Here is a 20,250-nt window from a genome sequence, read left to right as displayed (position 1 = left end):
TTCCACTATTACTGAAGTCATAGAATGTTTTTTGTACTAGATACAATTTTTTTTTGCTACGAGTGTACTGAACATGGAGGAGCTGTTTGTTTACAATCCCAATCCCAATGAAGTTGGGATGTTGTGTAAAACATAAATAAAAACAGAATACGATGATTTCCAAATCCCTTTCAACCTATATTCAATTGAGTACACTACAAAGACAAGATATTTAATGCTCAAACAGATAAACTTTGTTCCAAAGAAGTTGGGACAGGGGCAACAAAAGACTGGGAAAGTTGAGGAATGCTCAAAAAACACCTGTTTGGAACATTCCACAGGTGGACAGGTTAATTGGAAACAGGTGAGTGTCATGATTGGGTATAAAGGGAGCATCACGGAAAGACTCAGTCATTTACAAGCAAGGATAGGGAGCGAAGTTTACCACTTTGTGAACAACTGCGTGAGCAAATAGTCCAACAGTTTAAGAACAACATTTCTCAACGTGCAATTTCAAGAAATTTACGGATTTCATCATCTACAGTCCATAATATCATCAAAAGATTCAGAGAATCTGGAGAAATCTTACCGCCAGCTTCTCTGGGCCCGAGCTCATCTGAGGTGGACTGACGTAAAGTGGAAATCTGTGCTGTGGTCCACATTTCAAATTGTTGGACGTCGTGTCCTCCAGGCCAAAGAGGAAAAGGACTGTCCGGATTGTTATCAGCACAAAGTTCAAAAGCCAGCATCTCTGATGGTATGGGGGTGTGTTAGTGCCCATGGCATGGGTAACTTGCACATCTGTGAAGGCACCATTAATGCTGAAAGGTACATACAGGTTTTGGAGCAACATATGCTGCCATCCAAGCAACGTCTTTTTCAAAGACGTCCCTGCTTATTTCAGCAAGACAATGCCAAGCCACATTCTGCACATGTTACAACAGCGTGGCTTCATAGTAAAAGAGTACGGGTACTAGACTGGTTTGCCTGCACTCCAGACCTGTCTCCCATTGAAAATGTGTGGCGCATTATGAAGCGCAAAATACGACAACAGAGACCCCGGACTGTTGAGCAACTGAAGTTGTACATCAAGCATGAATGGAAAAGAATTCCACCTACAAAGCTTCAACAATTAGTGTCCTCAACTACCAAATGCTTATTGAGTGTTGTTAAAAGGAAAGGTGATGTAACACAGTGGTAAACATGCCCCTGTCCCAACTTCTTTGGAACGTGTCGCAGGCATCAAAATCAAAATGAGTGAATATTTGCAAAAAACAATAAAGTTTGTCCATTTGAACATTAAATATCTTGTCTTTGTAGTGTATTCAATTGTATATAGGTTGAAAAGGATTTGCAAATCATCGTATTCTGTTTTTATTTATATTTTACACAACATCCCAACTTCATTGCAACTGGGGTTGTATTTCTGGTCCGATATTGTTACATGTCACTAAAAACAGAGATCCATTAAATGTTTTATCTAATGTTTTAACATTTTACAAGTTACTTGAACTATATTAATCTAATACATGTAAAAATAACTAAAAGTAGCTCAGTGCACTACTATGGTGTAGTATATGAGAAACCTGATCACTTTATCTCTTCTAATCTGAATAAAGTAAGAGTGGCATCATCTGGACAAGGAAAAAAAAGATAATTTCCCCATAACCTACTAAAATGTCCCCTTATTAGCCTACTTATGGCACTTTTGTCTATTCAAACTTTACCCTAAAACATCTCATTTCTATTGAACAGATTTCCTGACTCAGGCATTTTTAATTAGTTGAATAAATGTTGTTGTTTATGTTGTTTCTTTATTAACCTCTTATATGGCCAGAGCCCACCAGCAGGCCCACAGTTTTATTACACACTTTATATCCAAAGATAGCTCAGTCAGTTTGCACTAAAATCCATGTACTTACTGAATAATAATAAGAATAATAATACGATTTTTACGGGTTAATACAGATTAATAGAATGAACTATTAACTGAAATTAAAAAGTCATTCATTCACTAGGCTTAATGTTTATAATATTACTGTTATATATAAATATAACGCTGTTGAAGCAACACTGCAAACATCTGAGAGAAAGAACATAGTAGAACAGGTTTTGATGGGCTGACAGCTGGACATGAGAAGAATGGGGAAGGAGAAAAGGAGCGGACAAGAACAAGATCAACAGACACAATGAACATCTTTCCTGTGTTGGTCATTGTAATTCAATACTCTGTTCAGACAGACTAAAGGCACCACATTCTCCTTCTCTGTGATTCCTCTCTAGTTTAATTAGACGCAGGAAGTGTACACTGTGCTCATGACTGCATTGGTTTTTATGTTGTTAACCATTTCATGCACAATCATTTTTATTACTTACAATGGAACAAAACATGAAGTTTATTTTTTTTTCTAAATAGCACTTTATATAAACTTTATATAAAGGACTGTTCACATAAACTCTTTAAAAATGGTGCCACTCAGAGTTATTTGATTGATGCCATAAAGGAACCACTTTTGATATCCTAAAGAGCCTGGGGCCTCATTCATTAATATGTTCCTAAGTCTTCTCTTAAATCTGTTCTTGAGAAAATGGCCTAGAAAAACTGTATCAGATTGATTGTGTTCTTAAATCCCAGAACTGTTCACAGCTTTGTACGCTTGAGTGTATGTAGATTCTGCTCTTACCTAAGAATAAATCCCAAATAAGAAAACACTGGCAAATGTCAGAATCTTTGGGAAAACTGCCTAAGTGGGTTTTGAGAAGAATTTTTTTTCTTAAAAATGGTTGGTGAATGAGGCACAATGTGTAGAAAAAGACCTGTATGTGTAAACATTTTAAAGTTTGAAGAACCTTGACATAAAAGTTTTATGCCAAGACAGTTTACATTATGTGGAGGTTGTTCAAACTTTAAAAAAGTTCTTCACACTCACACATCCCGTCTATAAAAGTTGTTCTAGGAATTTTTGTATGGAATCTTCTATGGCAACATTTTTACACATCCAATATATTGTGCATTTCATTGAAATTGGGAAATATCTATAAAAAATGTTTTTAACCTTCTAAAACCTTACTACACTTTTCACTTCCTTAGCTGGGTTCCTTGTGGAGAAGTGTAGTGTGGAATGACTGAGGAATTAGAAGGGTCAGTTGTCAGTTTATTGCTGAATTTACATATTTACATGTTTTCATATCTTTCAGAAAATGTTGATGAATTTGTATGTCTTGGGTAAAAGAATGTGAATTTTGATAATAATAACTATAACAATAACTGACAAACCTAAAATAACCCAGCTCCTGAAAACAGCAAACACAGCACCATCTTAAATCATTTAAAATAAATGTTTAACCACAGCCTAATGAAACAAATATGACAGTAATGTAATCTACTTACTTACATTTACCTCACATTTTTAGCCCAATTTAATAAATATTTGATTATATGTGGGGTAAACCAAGACTGTGTATGGCCATTCAAGTCAATGGGGCAAAAACTGGCATGATTCCTGTCTGCATAAGTTTTGCATCATTTGTGTTTTAGGCTGTTTAACAGTGGATACGAACTTGTGAATGTGAATGCAACATTAAAAATCTCACACAGATGTCACTGAGACCACCTGAAAATCTCTCTCCAGTTACCCCACCAAATCCTCCTGAACAAACCTGTAATAAAACTCCTTTTAATAAAACAGCTCTTCAGAGAATGCACGTTAAGTCACAAGACCATGGCAATCACACAAATGGCCACAAGTTGGTAGTAATTGTTCACTGGGGGAAATAATGACTTTAGTTTAGAAAATGGGCAAATATTCCCTCTGATGTAAATGGAATTTGAGTTTCTATTGTCAGCGTAAAGGGGCGATACTGCCCCCCCCCCCCTTCCTCTACCCAAAACCACATGACGCCATTTGCAGAAACACTGTTGATATGGCGGCTCTCTCTTCATGAATCCTCTCTGTTGGGACTAGTGTGAAGCTCATATGCATAGTTTAAATAATAATCAACATAAAGTTAATAATTCCCAGCTTTTAAGCTTTTGTTTGTTGTGAGGCTAACTACATAGGCTAACCTTTAGCTAACAAACATGTTTCCTGACTATAGCTTAAGGCTACACTCAACAGCAACATGACGCTTATAAAGAGTCAGTTGTAGCCTTAGCATTGTGTCATGTGGCTAAATATCCTATTTTTGTTGAGAAATAAAAATATATCCACATAAGCGGGATCAATCATTGACTCAACATGTCTGGATGTCAAGGTCAACTCCTGGCCAGTGGCCCTGTGTTTTCATCACATCACTGTGATCTGTAGCTACTCAGAAACTGTGTAAAACAACATTTTAGATGGTTTAATTTCACTGTTTCCCTTTATCAACAGCTCTGTCAGTATTAGCTGAAACTAAGAGTCGACTCTAGAAAAGTCAGCGTTATGCATGACTAAGTAGGGCTATTAGTACATGTTGTAAATGAAAAACCTGCCTATTCAAGTATCAATCATTTATTGGAAATGAAATTATCATTTTAATTGAAAGCATTGGTTGAACATTTATGTATTTGTTGGCTAACCATTAAATCAGTGACGACCTCATTTCTGTGCAATAGACTTGTACAAAACTACTATTTTTGCATGAAATGTTTTAGGCCATAGATTCCTTTCACATTTGCTACTTTTCTTTCTCACATAAACATACAACACACATAAAACTCATAGTTTTGATCTGAACATCCATCTTGCACGACTAATTGCTCATGTATCTGACATGACCCCAGCAATACTACCCTCTGCTGGAAGAGCTGATGAATCGCTTTAACTTTCCACCTGGTAAGTCCACCTGAACCTCCTAAGTAGATGCTTCACAACAACCTTCTAGGGTCAACTGGACAGTTTAATCCACTTCTATTGCATCCAAATGGTTCTTTGAGTAGCTCCAGCTCTATATATTACTCTGTATGTATATTACTATGTATAAAATATTTGAAAAGCACTATTTTAAGGGTGCAGCTGCCCTAGAACAGATAAATCTAATAAATCTTGATACATTAACATCTTAGAACTAGAATACTTAGAAGTATTTTTTTCTTCCTCCTATATAGGTCCCATTTTGGCAATGAACACTCCTGGTTGTCCTCCATGGTGGCATGTTCTTTACAGATGGCTTGTGTGCTGAAGGAAATTATTATCTTTATTCTCATTAGGACGGCTTCCAGTCCTGCTTGCTGAGGTCCTTTCCACTAACAGCCTGCAGGTCATAGAAGTGAACTCTCATTTAAACAAATGGGGAACTCCCTGGCCCACTGCATTGCACATTGACTTCACATGAATGTACAGGTCAGAGTTTGATATCAGTAAGTTTGTGTTCGCCCACTGCAGTTTCCTGATGAATTAATCACATCGTTGAGGTTTAATGACTAGGCTTTTGTCTAGAACAGATCAAATTGATAATCAGTCTGTGTGGTTTCCTGGCAATTACAGCAAGAAGTATGTGATCTGCACACAGTAATGTGTTTATGTATGTGTGCGTTTGTTTTTATTTTTAACAAAGGTTTAAAATCTTTTAATTTACTTACTCAGATACCTCATCACCTCATTAGAGGTGGAGATGAACTGTGCCTCAGTTAGCAGTAGATGTCCTTGTGCACAGACCTGAAGTTGGAATTTTCTAGAGTATCTTTTCCTCATTCTTAAGGGTAGCAGAGATGTACTAAATCAAGGAAGAAAGGTATGTGGAAATTTTTCACATATGACCAGGTTAGAAGATACATCAAGATATGTCCCAGACCAGGATTAAGCCTAGAACTGGACTTCAGATCCAGCATGACTGGCTTAATCCCAGTTTATGCAAAAGTCTGGTCACCATGGTTGATTTTCAAAGTTAAAATAAGTTAACCTCCTCTAGAGAACAGATTTCTGGATAGGTTAATGCACAATTATTGTTTATTTGCTGAACTAAACATATTCAGGGAAAAAAATGTGCAAAGGGCATACTTAATTCATTTATTGTCATAAATCCTTTATTATTTATTTTTACCTTTTTAATATATTAAACTCAGCAAGTTTAGAAATTTTTAAACAATTTTATTTGCTCCCTGTGGAGGATGTGTTAACTTTTTTTCAGTCCTGCTGGACTACACACTATCTAAATGGTGGTGGATTGGGAAAAAAAAACATTGGAGGGAAGTCAGTAAACCAAACCTTTGTTCTTCTAAACAGCTCACAAGATTTCAATTACTATGTCCACAAAAAGTCTTACTACTTTTTCTGTATTTATGAGTATTTTCATTTATTTTAATGTTAAATGATGCTCCTTACAGGCAAAAACACAGAGTGTTATGTCTGTCTTACTGCTGGGTTTTTGTTAACGTGTCTAAGACATTTACATGTATATACAGTACTGTGATGAAGTCTTAGCCACCTACGCACATGTTTTAAACCAGTTATCTTTTTTCTAAACCGCTTATCCTTCTGGGTCACGGGGTGGATGCTGGAGCCTATCCCAGTGGTCATTCAGTGGAATACAGGATACACCATGGACAGGCCACCAGTCTATCGCAGTAAATACATATAAATACAATAAAAAATAAAACGAATTTCCCATTTTGAAGTTTGAGGTAGTTGATGTCTTGAGAGCTGGTTTAAAAAGCAAAGTTTGGTTCTAGATTTCTCCTTGATGCCACCAGCCATCACTTGGATTTGTTACATTTCATTACCAGCACACTTGCTTTAACATACTGTAGTATTGATTTGCCAAACCAAGTGTTGGATAGTAATTACAATTAACCCTGTGGTGTGGAAGGTGTGTAAATGGTTAAATGAATATTAATGCATGAAATAACTGCTTATTGTATTAATATAAATTTTATCTGTTCTAATATTAGTATTTTCTGGGCAAACAAACATTTATTACCCAAATAAAAAGCTTTTTTAATTCTGATTTTCTCTGGGGCCTAAAACATTTTCCACAATATTGAGACTGTCAGAATAAAAGGTTGTATCTCCATTTTTGTTTGTACAGAATTAGAAAATGCCAGCTGCTCTTGGACTAACAGAAATTGTTTAAAATTACCCTTCAAAATTAAGAGCTTTTTTCCCTTGTCCAGTAAAAAAAGAAGGTTTTGACCTTTAGCTATGACTGCTTTAGCTGTGAGATATGTTGGCATGTTATTTGTGTGCTTTAAGTCAGTTCAGCAATTGTCTGCTATTCATGTTTCATCACTGCCCAGACAAAAAGAACACCTTGATATTTTAAGCTTTATTGTCTGTTATATACATGAATTTTGCTGTACTTCCCAGATTAAATGAACAATTAACCATCTAAACAGAACTACAAGATAACAAAGGCTGACGTACACATAATCTACAGTACATAATACATTAATTGAAGAATACAATTCAGGTTTAACAGTATAACGAATGCACTTTATATGGTGAGTAATGTCATGCTCTGAACTGGATAGTCTGATTTCACTGACTCAGTCTACTTATTAAATATCATATTTAACTTCAGCATAAACACAGCTAGATATCTTGCATTTCAAGATACAGGATCATGTTTGTCATGAAGATACATTATGTTTACACATAAGGTGTATTAAATATATGTACAAGCTTAGTGGTCTGTAATAGCTCTCTGTATTTTAAAATCAACTCTAAATTAGTGAAACTGATTATTAAACACAGGTTTCTTGCCAATACACACTCAACAGGAGATGCTGAACAGATAAACTTGTGGAAAACATCTTCATTGTGTGAAAAGTAATGTAATTGGAAGACGCTAACTGCATATTATCTTTTATGTGCTCAAAACATGATGAGACAAACTGGGAAAACTGCTTGTGACAAACTGGAACTAAATATTTCAGTAAAAGCCAAAAGTCCAACATCTTTGCCCAACCAAATCACTTGACGCATGGGAAGCAGCTACAGAACATCTTCTTAAATGGATTGTTGCTGTCATGTCTCTTGGCTCTGCCAAGTCTAATCAGGGCCTCACCAAGCATGGCATCGGTTTTCTGAACATTGGCGAAGATATAATCTATCATGGGCCCTTGCTCTTCCACCAGCATGGCCACATCTAGGAACACCTCATGGATACTCTTGATTCGTTTCTCCAACTCCAGCAGGTCACGGTGTCTGCTTTCGATCTGGTTGACTGCAGAGCGTGCAGTTTTCCCTTCCGAAATCACATTTTCAGAGAAGATGTTCCACTGGCCGTTCTCAAGCATCTCCTCAATCTGCTCACCTGTCACCTCTTGGCCCACAATCTCCATCTGCCGTTGGATGTGCTGTTTGCATGACTCCTTGTGGCTCATCTCTGTGTCATTGTATTCCATCATCACGTCTCGAAAATTGTTGCTCAAGCCGGCGTACTGTGTTCTGGCAATTCTAGCAACAGCTGAGTTGACGCCATGCTCTTCTTCCAGCTCTTTGGCACGAGAGTCAATTTTGCGAAGCCTTACCAGCAGGTCCTCCCCGCGAGTCTTAATGTCAGCAGCGATGGCATTGGAGTCTCTCTTTATGGTGCTGGTGCGAGTGGGCTCCGTAAGGATGCGTGAGTTTTGATCTCTGAGCCGTTTCACCTCCAGGCGCATGAGCTGGATCTTGCACCTTGTCTCCTGAGCCTCATCGAGCACAGCATCCATCTCATCGCTGTTGTCAAAAATGATTGCCTGCGGATGGAAGTCATCTTCCAAGTCCACATTGCTGAATGAGTCAGAGATGGACTCTGCATATTCCTGCTCCTCTTGATTGCTGCTAGACTCAGAGAAAGTCTGTAGGTCAATCAGTCTGTCCCTCATGGCTGCATTAAGTGAGAATGAAAGAGAAAGGTGAATGGCATTCCTAATTATGCTCTTATTATACATTCATTAGCATTTTTGATTTCGTATTGGCTGCACTATTCATATAACCACCATGTATGTCTTACATTCAACATTTAAAGTGCTTATAGTTGCCAGTATGAATGACATCTAGCCAGATGATATCAAGCAATGCCTCAGCTTGGGTGAAAGTTACCAAGGTTTACTAGGGTTTACTAGCTAAAGTGTTGGTAAGGTAACTTACAAAGCAGCAAATACACAGTTTCAGGAAATGTATGCTGTAGTTAAGTAATTACAAAAACTAGGATCATTTAAATCACTTGTTCTTCTTGTAAGGTTTGGGGCATGGCTAAACTTGTGCTTAATTATAACCTTTACCATTTCATCTTGAATGTTATTGGGAACATAATTAACCTAACCATGAACCATTTTATTTAACCAACATTAAAGGTTTTTATTTTTCTTTTTTGCAACATTTCTGTATAAACATTTAAGATGTAAACAAAGTAGTTTGGAGTAGTTCGATGTGAAATGTTTCATTTATACACTCTCAGAAAAAAGGTATGACACTGTCACTGGGGCTTTACCTTTTTGTCACTGTGGTGGTACCCTCAGTGGGACATCTCAGTACCTTTAGTCAGGGAACATAACTGTACCATAACCCATTGAAATTATATTTTCTAAGTTGTACTGACTTCACACACCCCGTCTCATCCCCAGGCTTTTATTTTATTGTTCTGTTTTAAAACATTAGTTTATAAAAAGATACAAATATCTACTTTTCCACTAGGAAAAATTTATTTAAGGTACACCATTGGACCTTAAAACCACTGCTGTACTTTTGCGGGTACATTTGCATTGCTTGTACCCTGATGAACGAATCATGTACTTGAATGGTACCTTTATTTCTAACAGTGTAGAGTAAGAATTGTTGACAGTGGTGGTGATAAAAAACCAGATGTCTGAAGAGTTAAAGGCCTGTATAAGCTCCCTTACAGAAAGGTATTTTATGAAATGCTTATAAATACACTGCCTTATGTCTGAGACACTGTATTTATCATAGTTTTGAGAAGGTTTTTGGCTTAAAACATATTTAAAATCCATTAATGGCAGAGAGGTACAAACAGGGTGTTGTAAGACAAAATAGTGCCCAAAGAAAACATAAGTTTTCAGGTTTACCACCAGTGTGTAGGTTCACTGATGGTTTTGGCTAGTAAATAAAATGGCTGAGAAGAAATCAGAGTTGATACATTTCTCTACAACAGAGCATTTCACATCAAATCACTCTGAATGACTTTAATTATGCAAACATTTTGGAAAATGTGTGGATTTTACTTCTAATGTAAGCTCACAAACATTTTGGGTAGCTTCTCAAGTAGCTTCAAGGATTCAAGGATTCAAGGATTCAAGGAGATTTTATTGTCATTCGCATCGCATGGTACATGAGGTGGAACGAAATTAAGATCTCATGGTCCAGTTTACACCCAAGAGCTGTTATTAAAATAGATAAATAAATAGAAAGTACACAAGAGAGGGAGAGTAGGAAGTTAGCAGCAATATGAAGTCCAGAGTGCAAGTTTGCTATAGCAGCATGATATTGACTTAGAGCAGTGGATAAAGTGTCTAGATAAAGTGTCTCTAAAGCTTGCTCTATATCTGGCTAACAGTCATCCAAGCTGGGGACTTTTTCTGCCCAAGCTGAGACTTTGTCCTCCTTGGGGCTTCGTCTGCAGTTTTGCAGCTCGACACTACTGCCCAATACTTCAAGAGTAACTTAGCTTGCTCATAGCTTGGTGATGATGCTTGAAGCACCCAGTGGTCTCTAAAATATAACTCAATAGAGAAATGAATGTTCCAAAATGTGTTTTGTCTTTTTCGTGATATATAGTTAACATTGTGATTTTACACCTACAAGAAATATCAGTGCTGTATTCTGAATATACATACATATGATGTCAATATCCTTTTTGAAGCTCTTTATATGCAAAGATATTGCAAGTGGATTTTCCAGCTTTTCAGAACAAACTCTTCAAATGCAGAGTGACACCTCTAATGAAACAAAAGCTCCATTTGCATTGGTTTACAGGTAGACAGGGTCAGGTTTTTTCCTGTCTACCACTGAAAGAGTGCAGTCACAGGACAAGTTTTTCTGAGCAGAACTATTCAAGGGTGGCGTCACTCACCAAACAAGTTTGGATAAATAGTTTAGATCTTAGATCTTGCTGACATTCTTGCATGAAGACACTTTGGTTAGGAAATTACTGAAGAGCACATAATGTATTAAAAGTGTGTATATTTATAAAAAAAAAGTCTGGGTGCAAAATCTATGTGCACATTTGTATAATAAATAAACGAACAAAATCATGTATGTATTTTACCTCCTAAAGAGAACAACTGAGGTCCAGAACAAACAACCTTGAAAAACAAACTTGTAATCTCATCAACAGTCACCTGAATGTTTGAATTCAGTGTTGGATGAACGCCTACAGTCTTATAATGATCATTTGGGTCCAGTTTGGACTTGAGTTAACACTAGAGATTCTGATTTATAAAACATAATTACATAAGATGCTAATAATAATCCCTCCGAGTCACAGTTTTAGATGTTTTATGTTTCTGTATATGAACAGTTCACACGCCACTTTTCCAGCGCTGCTAACGCAATAAAACACCATTAAAACATCCTATACGACTCAACATTTAGCACCACATTACCTCAATGGTTTTCCCGCAGATTCTCAAATGTGAAGAGCTCGAGGTCGGGCCATATCTTCAGTGACTCAACTTTGCCAAGAGTAGGGGGAGCGTCGTTTAAGAGAGCGCGCAAAGGAATGCGCGTTCCAGGACGCACCTCTTACGCACGACGCGCGCAAATAGCGCCACTGGGCTGGTTTTCGTGTGACACAGTAGGCTCAGTGATGTCTTTCTTCGGAATGAAGCTTAACTAGGAATAGATTCTAAAGACGTGCACATTATAGAAAACGTCAAGTCCTCGTTATAAACATCGCAGGCGCTCATCTGCTTCACCTAGTGTGAGGCTTCTTTAGGTAAACTAAGAAACTTTAAGAAGTAAGTCACAAACAACGCTGTTTAATGTATATAGTGCCTTTTGATGTCTCAATCTAAGAAAGTCAACTTTTACTGCAATTATTTTAAGTGAACGTCTACAAGTTAAAACAACAAAAATCTGCCCCACATACTCTCAGGAAAGTATCCATCTTGTCAGTGGGGTGGTATCCTCAAGGGGACATCTCAGTACCTTTGGTCAGGGAACAAATTTGTACTATATTAAAATGATGTTTTCCAAGTTGTATTGACTTCACACCCCCCGTCTCATCTCCAGGCATTTTATTTTATTGCTCTATTGTAAAACATTTGGTTATAAAAAAGCACAAATATGCACTTTTCCACTATAAACTGGACCTTAAAAGCACTGTTTTACCTTTGAGGGGACGTTTACACTGTATGTACCTTGATGAACGAAAATGTCCCTGCACAGAACCTTTATTTAACAGTGTAAACTGTTAGCTTACTATTATTTTTCAGGCTTGTTGATTAAGACTCCAATAGTCACTGTATACATTAAACCGTATTTATATTATTATTGTCACTATTATCAGTGGTAATAGTTAATGAATGCTGCGCCATATAAAATAACTATTTCAGTCTTTTAACATCACATCGTTGTATCATCATGTATTCGCGTTATTTCCAGAGAACAATATTATTAGTCTGATTTGACATTGAACTGCAAATGCTTTTATTTGGGTCCATTCATCATGAAATGTTTACGAGTTGTAAATGGCAGCTGCTCCACTCAAATGACGTAAAAATCTCGGAAAAACACGGAAAATTAAAAGGTTTTTCTTTGGACGTTTATAATTTCAAGGTAAACGTTTTTATTCTCCAACTCTGAAACTGATTTTCTGTCGATTTTCTGTATTGTCGTTGTTAAACCCGGACACTAGGGGGCGTCTCCAGGCTCCGCAGCGTGCTGCCCTCTGCAGGTGAGTGACAGTAGCGTCATACCTGCGTTTTAGGGCGGAGGATAAAGTGAGAGCTACGTAAGCTGAATTTCCGCACTGTGAGCAGCTGGAAGGTTGTGTTGTCTGGGTGTGTGGCGCAGGTGCAGCTTTATGCGCTTGTAAAGTGGGTGTTTACAGTCATGGTGAGCCACAATAACGTGTAGTAGTCCTGTGAGGAAGACCTTCAGAAGATAGACAGTCTGGTGGTGGGCTTTATGATGACAAACTGCGGAGCACTGTAAAACAGGTAAGGCCCTCAGTGCATATCCGATGGTATCGTAGCAAAAATATTGCTGCTTTCATCATGTGGGAACACACAGTGTATCTTAAGCTCGGTTGGATGAATTTCTCAATTCTTGTTGCTGGTCTGGAGCTGTGGACGTTATTTTCAGTCTAGCCTGTGAGTAAGCAGGAGAGAACTGGATACAACGGGCTTAATAAATAAATAAATGAAACCACATGTCAGACTGATGAAACTAAACCTTTAGGGGAGACGTTAGTCTGATTAGTCCACAAACGAGTCTGTCTTGTTTGGCAGGGTGATCACATGCAGTTTCTCAGAGGCAGTTGAAAAACACCTGTGAGTGTCCCTTTGTTTTTACCCCAGTCCAGTTCACATTTTTATTCTGATCCAGCAGTAAACCTGGGCTTGGTTGTAGAGCTGTGGTCCTGAAGGTGCCCTATACATTTTGGGGGTTTCCCTGCTCCATCATGCTCACTTCAACTCAGTAAGGGTTTGTTATGTAGCTGATGAGATTGTTGTAGATTGTTCCTTAGCTTGAACAGGAGTTAGGGTCTACAAAAATGTGGACTGTTTAGGGGTCCCTATGGACTGGACTCCACACACAGGCTGTACAACATACTGTAACTATTAGAAGAAAACCTAGTAACTGGACTAGTTTTATTCCACGGACGGCCCCATATGATACACACTGTGTACTTTTTTCAAAAAGCTGTTTTAAAAAATAGTGAAAAGGTTAGATATAAATAAAATAAGCTATAAAAGTAGTGTAAACTAGTCTGTGAGTAGCCTGTGAGTAGTAGAGGAATATAATGGTGCAACTGGAGTGAGGAAGTACAAAGGTCCAGTGTTATTTGTTAGTGTAGTCAGACTGCAATGTTTACATAGTACAGCTCTGTAATGGATCTTTGCACTACCTCATTCTAACTTTTATATTATATTTTATCTCATTGATTTATTGGCCTTATAATAAAAAGACTTAGTAATTAACAACCTAATCATTATCACTTTTGTCAGTATTGTGTTAAAGATTAGTAGTAATTATATAACTGTTAAATAGGTTTTAATAGATCCTTCCACTTGAATTATTATACATTTATTTAGATTTATTTATTTATTTATTATACATTTATTATTATACAATTATTTACATACAATTCATAGACATTATGAATAAAAACTTAGTAATTGTTTGCATGTTGTAGATGACTTTTTAGTTGTATATTGTATTTTAGTATCAGGCTCATTGTGCTATCCCACCAGTCACAGTTGTGACTGCATTTGCATCTCCTGTGAACATGATGTAACTGTGGCAGAACAATCTTATTAAAATAACAATTACAGTCCTTTCAAAGACTGTACGTCCCAAATATTGCGATATTTACATAGAATTAATAACATAACATAGTTACATAGAATAAAGACAAATTACAATTTATAGTTTGCCTTTCAGTAAAAACAAAAGCATCAAAAACTCAAATTGTATGTTCATAACCAGTGGGATTAAACGAGTTAATTGTACATGAATGTAGTGTTTCAACTTCAATTCATTTCTCTCTCTTCAGATTTTCACCACTATGAGGGACAGACTAAGCCATCTTCATGCTTTGTCCCAATCAAACGGCCATGTGGAGGAGCTAGAGAGTGCTGCAGCTTACCTTCCCTCACATAACACTCATGGAGAAGCTCCTCAGCAGGACAGCAATGACTCCGAGATAGAGGCCGTGTTTGAAGAGGCTCGTGGCATTCGGCGTGATGTTCAGCTCATCATCCTGGATGTGAAGCATCTCCAAGTTCAGAATGCTCGCATTTACACTGAGCTTCCAAACTCCACACCGACTGTTGTTCAGCAGGACTCAAGTGCCATCGCTGCTAAAATCAAAGCCCGTGCTGAAGACCTGATGGTGTGTCTACGGAAGATGGATGAGCATACCAAGGAACTGGAGAAACAGCACGGCGCTGACGCAGCCATTTCTAGAATTGCCCGTACTCAGTACACTGGCCTGAGCAGCAGCTTCCGAGAAGCAATGTTGGCATACAATGAAGCTGAGATGAGCCACAGAGAGACGTGCAAACAGCACATCCAGCGGCAGATGGAGATTGTGGGCCGAGAGGTGACAGGTGAGCAGATTGAGGAGATGCTGGAGAACGGCCAGTGGAATGTGTTTAGTGTAAATATGCTCTCGGAGGGGAAAACGGCACGCTCTGCACTCGACCAGATTGAAAGCAGACACCGTGACCTACTGGAGTTGGAGAAGCGCATCAAGGGCATCCATGAACTGTTCCTAGATGTGGCCATGCTGGTGGAAGAACAGAGCTCACTGATTGACTACATTCAGACAAATGTCCAAAACACCGATGCAGCAATGAAGGGTGTCTTGATGAAGTTTGAAAGAGCTAAAAGGCATGACCGGAGCAATCCCTTCAAAAAGATTTTCTTTTGGAGGCGTTAATTTTGTATTTTTTTCTGTGATTGTACTGATTACTATTTAAGAGTTGCATTGCTTATACTTTAGATACTTGAATATTAATATTTTACATGAATATCTATCTTTGAAGCAGCTGACCAAATACACGCTATTAAATCTTAATAATTTAAACAAAAAACAGGACATATTTGTGTGTGTATGTGTGTTTAATAAAATGTGAATGTCCACTTCTGCATCTTTGATTTCTCTAAGGTAATTAGAATATTACAAAGAGTGAATGACAAAATCCAGGGCACAAACACCTTTTGAACAAAGTGTGCCTTGTGTTCACATGTTAATTTTAATTTTAATGTCTGCATCATATGCACAGCTTATATGCATAGACACTTGGGACATATGCAGAGATGTTCAGCTTTTAGTAGGATTTTCAATTCTGAGATCAAGATTCAATTCGGTTTTCCATATTTTGTATCTTAAAAATGTTTGGTGACTTTTTAACAAAGGATGATAAACAAGAGACCATCGAAAGAAATTAAAGAGAGTTTCTATGATATAGTTTGTAAGTTTGATCTACTGTTTTTGATATGTTTTCATTAGACATTGTCAGGCCCTTAATGCTAGAATTTTTAAAGAATTTTTATCGATTTGTCAAGAATTCTGTGAAGTGCAGTCACTGAGATGTAAACAGTGTTAATCAGAAGTGGAATTGCATTTACTTCCCCGGAAGAGGAACCTTTACTAGAGGAACCTGTTTATTTCATAAACTAGGCAGTGTCGACACTCAGTCATTTTACCACAGTTGAGGTCCATCTTAAAGTGCTAGTTGCCTCGGTTTTGATCTGTGCCTATCTCAGTACAGTACATGCTTTTTTTGTTATCCAGAATGCATCAAACCGATTCAGAAGTCCAGCTAAATCAAACTTTACTGAGTGTGTTTTTAAGGTATATGTTATCTCAATGCCATTATCCCACTATCCCCAAATCTGCTGCTTGTTGTGTTAACTTGTCTCTGGTTTTGTTTTAGTTGATTTTGACATAATTCTAAGTTGTGTTTCCAAATGTACCTTGTTAGTTATTATGTTTTTTTTTTTTCCTTTTACCTGATTTTGTTCGTTGATGACTTGGTAGATTTACCTGCATTTTGTTTGTCTTTTTGTGAAATCTGACTTATGAAATTAAAAATAATACCATTTTTAAATTATAAAACAAAGATTTTCTTGAAACTTAAATTATACATTATATTGCTAACTTATTCATGATTGACAAGTGATATTGACTGATTATTAACTTTTGCAATCTAAGTATTTATTTCTAGATGTTTTCTGCGTTAGCTAAACAATAAATGCAAAGCCCAGAATGTTAGCAGGGCTCATGTAACTTATGCTAACAACAAGCCAACACTGATTAACCCTATCAAACACAGATATGTAGCCATTATTCACTTTTACAATCACAACTATGTTTGGTTGTGTACTTTGATGGTATAGTTGATGGTACCAACGACAGAATATTGCTGATCCTTCTACAGACCAAATCATTTTGTGATTGTATGTATTTGTATGTTTTAGCCCCTCGATGTGTAGGCTAAAACAGTATTTACAATGTAATTATAGGTGTCTGGATATGTTATCAAGGGCAAAAATGTATATTTGAAATTTAACTATAACTTATCGATTTGGTACAGATCAACACTGCCTATCAAACTGATTTTTTCCTAATGTCATGATTTGGAAGCCATAACAGGCTTTGACTGGTTATACATATTATGCTAATGAAAAGTCAAGAATGTGGCTGCAAGACCCTTTTACGGTGCTGTGCCTAAAAATATTTATTACTGTTCCTGTCATGCCTCTCCTTTCTGACTGCCCCTCTCCTACCCCAGAAAAACAGAGGATCACAGTGTTTTCTTAAAAGCAGGCCCTAAACTGCTACACATTTTTACATTTATGTACACAGAGATATGCTATCTCACAACTCAGTTCCTAAGAAGGCAGCATTGTGATGAAGGTACCCACAACCGAATTGTGTCTGAGACACAAAGGCAGAGATAAGACAGAGATATGTTACAATGTTGTATCTGTATCTTTTCCGTATAAAATGTTGGTTAAAAGGTTTTATAACAAGGCTAGAATGTAGGGCTGGGAGATATGACAATATTTATCATCACTGTGATAAATGATATCACAATATTTCATTATGCTTTTCTTGGAAAATCGTGGATATCGTCAGTACTTAAAAACATTCCCAACTGCACGTTTGATTACAAAGAAAGCATGAATAGTCCTGTTTTACTGGACTAATGCTATACAGTATGTGAAATGTTGAATATACAGGTTCAAAAAGATTCATCTGATTTCAAAACACCATATATTTACAGCCATGAGGCGCCTTGGAACCAATCACATAAGAATTGAAAGAGGGGGTCATAGAGTTCATGAGTGTCACTGGAAGATGACTCCCTTCAGTCAGTGGAGAGGAGACGTGACTCCTGAGCAGAAAGCGGTTTGCGTTCTCCACTTCATTAAGAGTGAATCCGTCATAACTGAGCACTGTGATTTTCATCAGCAGTGAACCTGCAATGGCTCAGAGTGTTCGTCATTGGTTCCACAAATCTGGATGATCTCCGAAATCACACTGAAAGAGCCATGAGTACAGTGACACCTGACATGCTCAATCAAGTATGGGATGAATTTGACTGTCATATTGTTGTTGTCTATATTTCACCTCTGCATTTAATCCATCCGTGAAGTGAAACACCACATACGCACTAGTGGGCAGGGAACACACTTGCCTGGAGCAGTGGGCAGCCCCATCCATGGCACCCGGGGAGCAATTGAGGGTTAGGTGTCTTGCTCAAGGACACCTCAGTCATGGACTGTCAGCGCTAGGGATCAAACTGGCAACCTTCCGATCACAGGGCCAGTTCCCTAAGCTCCAGCCAACCACTGCCCAACTAAAGTGAAAAACAAAATTTTTAAATAGTTTCTAATCATTGACCCAGGACCTTACATTAATTTTAGAAAGTAGATGGATGTATTTCACTAAAAATAAAAAATCTAAAGAAAACTTTTTTCTACAGCTAATGGGTTTTGGGCAGCAGGAAGCTAGCATTACTGCTAATGAGTGCTGATTGGTTGGCGAGCAGCTCATTGGCTGTGCTCACTGACGTCATAGACATGAGGCACATAGACATGAGACATTTAAACTTCTATAACTGGATTTCAAAAGCTCTTAAAAATATAACAACCGTGTTAAAATGTTTCATGCTGTTCTGTGTTTACACATTGTGTTTTACATGTGTTTTACATTCAAAATGTTCAAGCATTTAGAAACAATGGTTTTGCTTAAATGCTCCAATTTAATCCATTCATTTTGGTAAGGAGCGCCCTCTGGCGTCTGAGAAACCCATAAGACATTAAAGTGTGGTAAATTCTTCTCTCTACGCGTTTCTGATATATCTACACTACAATATTACATTTCAGACACAGCCAACTCAAACATAACATGGCTAATACAGTTCGTGGCTATAGTTATTTTCCTTTATCATCGTTTTTTCGCTCTGTAGACGTTATCTGACGTTCTGTGAAGGAACTGTTCCACAAATCATTCCTTCCTTCAGTCTGGACTCCGTCGTGTGATTAGCGCTGTCCACATGCTGGACACATCCTGGAATTTCCATCTTGGCACCTATGACAAGTGAAAAAAGCGTGTTAGCTCTGAGAGAGTACACTATACGACCTTTAAAATGACAGATTTTAAAAATGGGGAGCATCTCACACTTAACGTCAGTCTTTTATAACAGGATTTCCTGCTGGTCATGAGAGCGCCCAGGCGATAAGACAGAGTATAACACGAGTTTCGGCTGCGAAAAATCCCAGAGCGCTCCTGTTATCACGTGATACAAACAAAAGACCTGAGTGTATTTCACAAAGCAGGAGTCCTCGGTTTAACCAGTTAAGCTTAAATGTAAACTTTTCCCATAGGAATTGAGCTGAAATACATTTATGTACCCCCGTTTGCGATTTTAAGCATATGCGCAGAAATGTAGCGAAAACGCAAACTGGGATTCAGTGTTGGGGGAGAAACGCTAAAGAAAAAATACTACAAACTGCCAGCTGGAACTGTAGAGAGCGACACTACCTGTGTTTAAGCAGTTTCTCCGCCTCTTTACTCTTATTCTTTCATTGGCCACTGCCTGAATCACTGGTAGAGTTAACTAACTACATCGTTGACCAACTACAGGACTCATCAACTGTTAGAGTCGTAAAAATAAAACATATCCGAAAATATCAGAGGCCTCTGCTAACTCGGGATTACCGTCAGGCCCGCTGTCCGTAGTATAGACCCAACATCCTGACGAGTTTGTTTCGATTGCAGGCTTTGTCAGTGTAGCGGTCCTTGGCCTTGTTAACTCAATGCGGCAGGCTTTGGTGATAGACTGGCAGAAGAGAGACCGCAGCAGGTAAAACGACTCGGCTTCTGCTCCGAATTCAACGGACTACTCTTGCTACCTTCAAGTTGAGAAGTCATCTTCCTCTGACTTCCTCATTGCATATTAATTCACTGTGAAGAGCAAATGCGAGTGTTTAAGAAAAGCGTTTTTGATATTATCCAGCTAACCTTAGTCTTGGGCTGTACCGAAAGGCTTTTTGGGCAATTAGCATGCTAGCTAGGTTAACGTTAGTCTTTACTCGTTTTCTCATATCTTGTTTAGGTTACTTGTGTAGATTGTTGTTTGAATATATTTCTATATACCTGCTTACT

General features: G+C 37.8%; 2 protein-coding genes and 1 long non-coding RNA gene across 4 annotated transcripts; 1 reads left to right on the top strand and 2 right to left on the bottom strand.

The window, feature by feature from the left end:
* Positions 1 to 7,209: 7,209 nt before the first annotated feature.
* LOC108444535 (syntaxin-11-like) lies at positions 7,210 to 11,577 on the bottom strand. The gene is made up of 2 exons (XM_017725757.1): positions 11,507 to 11,577; positions 7,210 to 8,772 (listed from the first exon to the last, which is right to left on the bottom strand). Exon 2 carries the CDS (start codon positions 8,768 to 8,770, stop codon positions 7,871 to 7,873), a length of 900 nt encoding a protein of 299 aa, XP_017581246.1. The 5' UTR covers positions 8,771 to 8,772; positions 11,507 to 11,577; the 3' UTR covers positions 7,210 to 7,870.
* A 1,302-nt stretch (positions 11,578 to 12,879) lies between these two features.
* On the top strand, positions 12,880 to 15,713 carry LOC108444545 (syntaxin-11-like). Its single transcript, XM_017725768.1, has 2 exons — positions 12,880 to 13,063; positions 14,623 to 15,713. The coding sequence occupies exon 2, from the start codon at positions 14,635 to 14,637 to the stop codon at positions 15,508 to 15,510; it is 876 nt and encodes a 291-aa protein (XP_017581257.1). The 5' UTR covers positions 12,880 to 13,063; positions 14,623 to 14,634; the 3' UTR covers positions 15,511 to 15,713.
* Positions 15,714 to 18,824: 3,111 nt separating this feature from the next.
* Positions 18,825 to 19,985, bottom strand: LOC108444554. Of its 2 annotated transcripts, none has more exons than XR_001859242.1 (3): positions 19,804 to 19,985; positions 19,264 to 19,371; positions 18,825 to 19,173 (listed from the first exon to the last, which is right to left on the bottom strand). It is a non-coding gene; the product is annotated as an uncharacterized LOC108444554 (long non-coding RNA). The 2 variants fall into 2 exon arrangements; XR_001859244.1 differs by lacking the exon at positions 19,804 to 19,985 and adding an exon at positions 19,627 to 19,780.
* Between the last annotated feature and the right edge of the window lie 265 nt (positions 19,986 to 20,250).

Source organism: Pygocentrus nattereri, chromosome 4, assembly GCF_015220715.1.
Source record: "Pygocentrus nattereri isolate fPygNat1 chromosome 4, fPygNat1.pri, whole genome shotgun sequence".
NCBI classification, from domain to species: Eukaryota; Metazoa; Chordata; class Actinopteri; order Characiformes; family Serrasalmidae; genus Pygocentrus; species Pygocentrus nattereri.
The sequence above is the reverse complement of the archived record's forward strand: the minus strand, read 5'-3'. Positions and strand labels throughout refer to the sequence as shown.

Coding starts and splice junctions, on each gene's coding strand:
- LOC108444545 (XM_017725768.1), top strand. CDS start 14,635: ATGAGGGACAGACTAAGCCATCTTCATGCTTTGTCCCAATCAAACGGC.
- LOC108444535 (XM_017725757.1), bottom strand. CDS start 8,770: ATGAGGGACAGACTGATTGACCTACAGACTTTCTCTGAGTCTAGCAGC.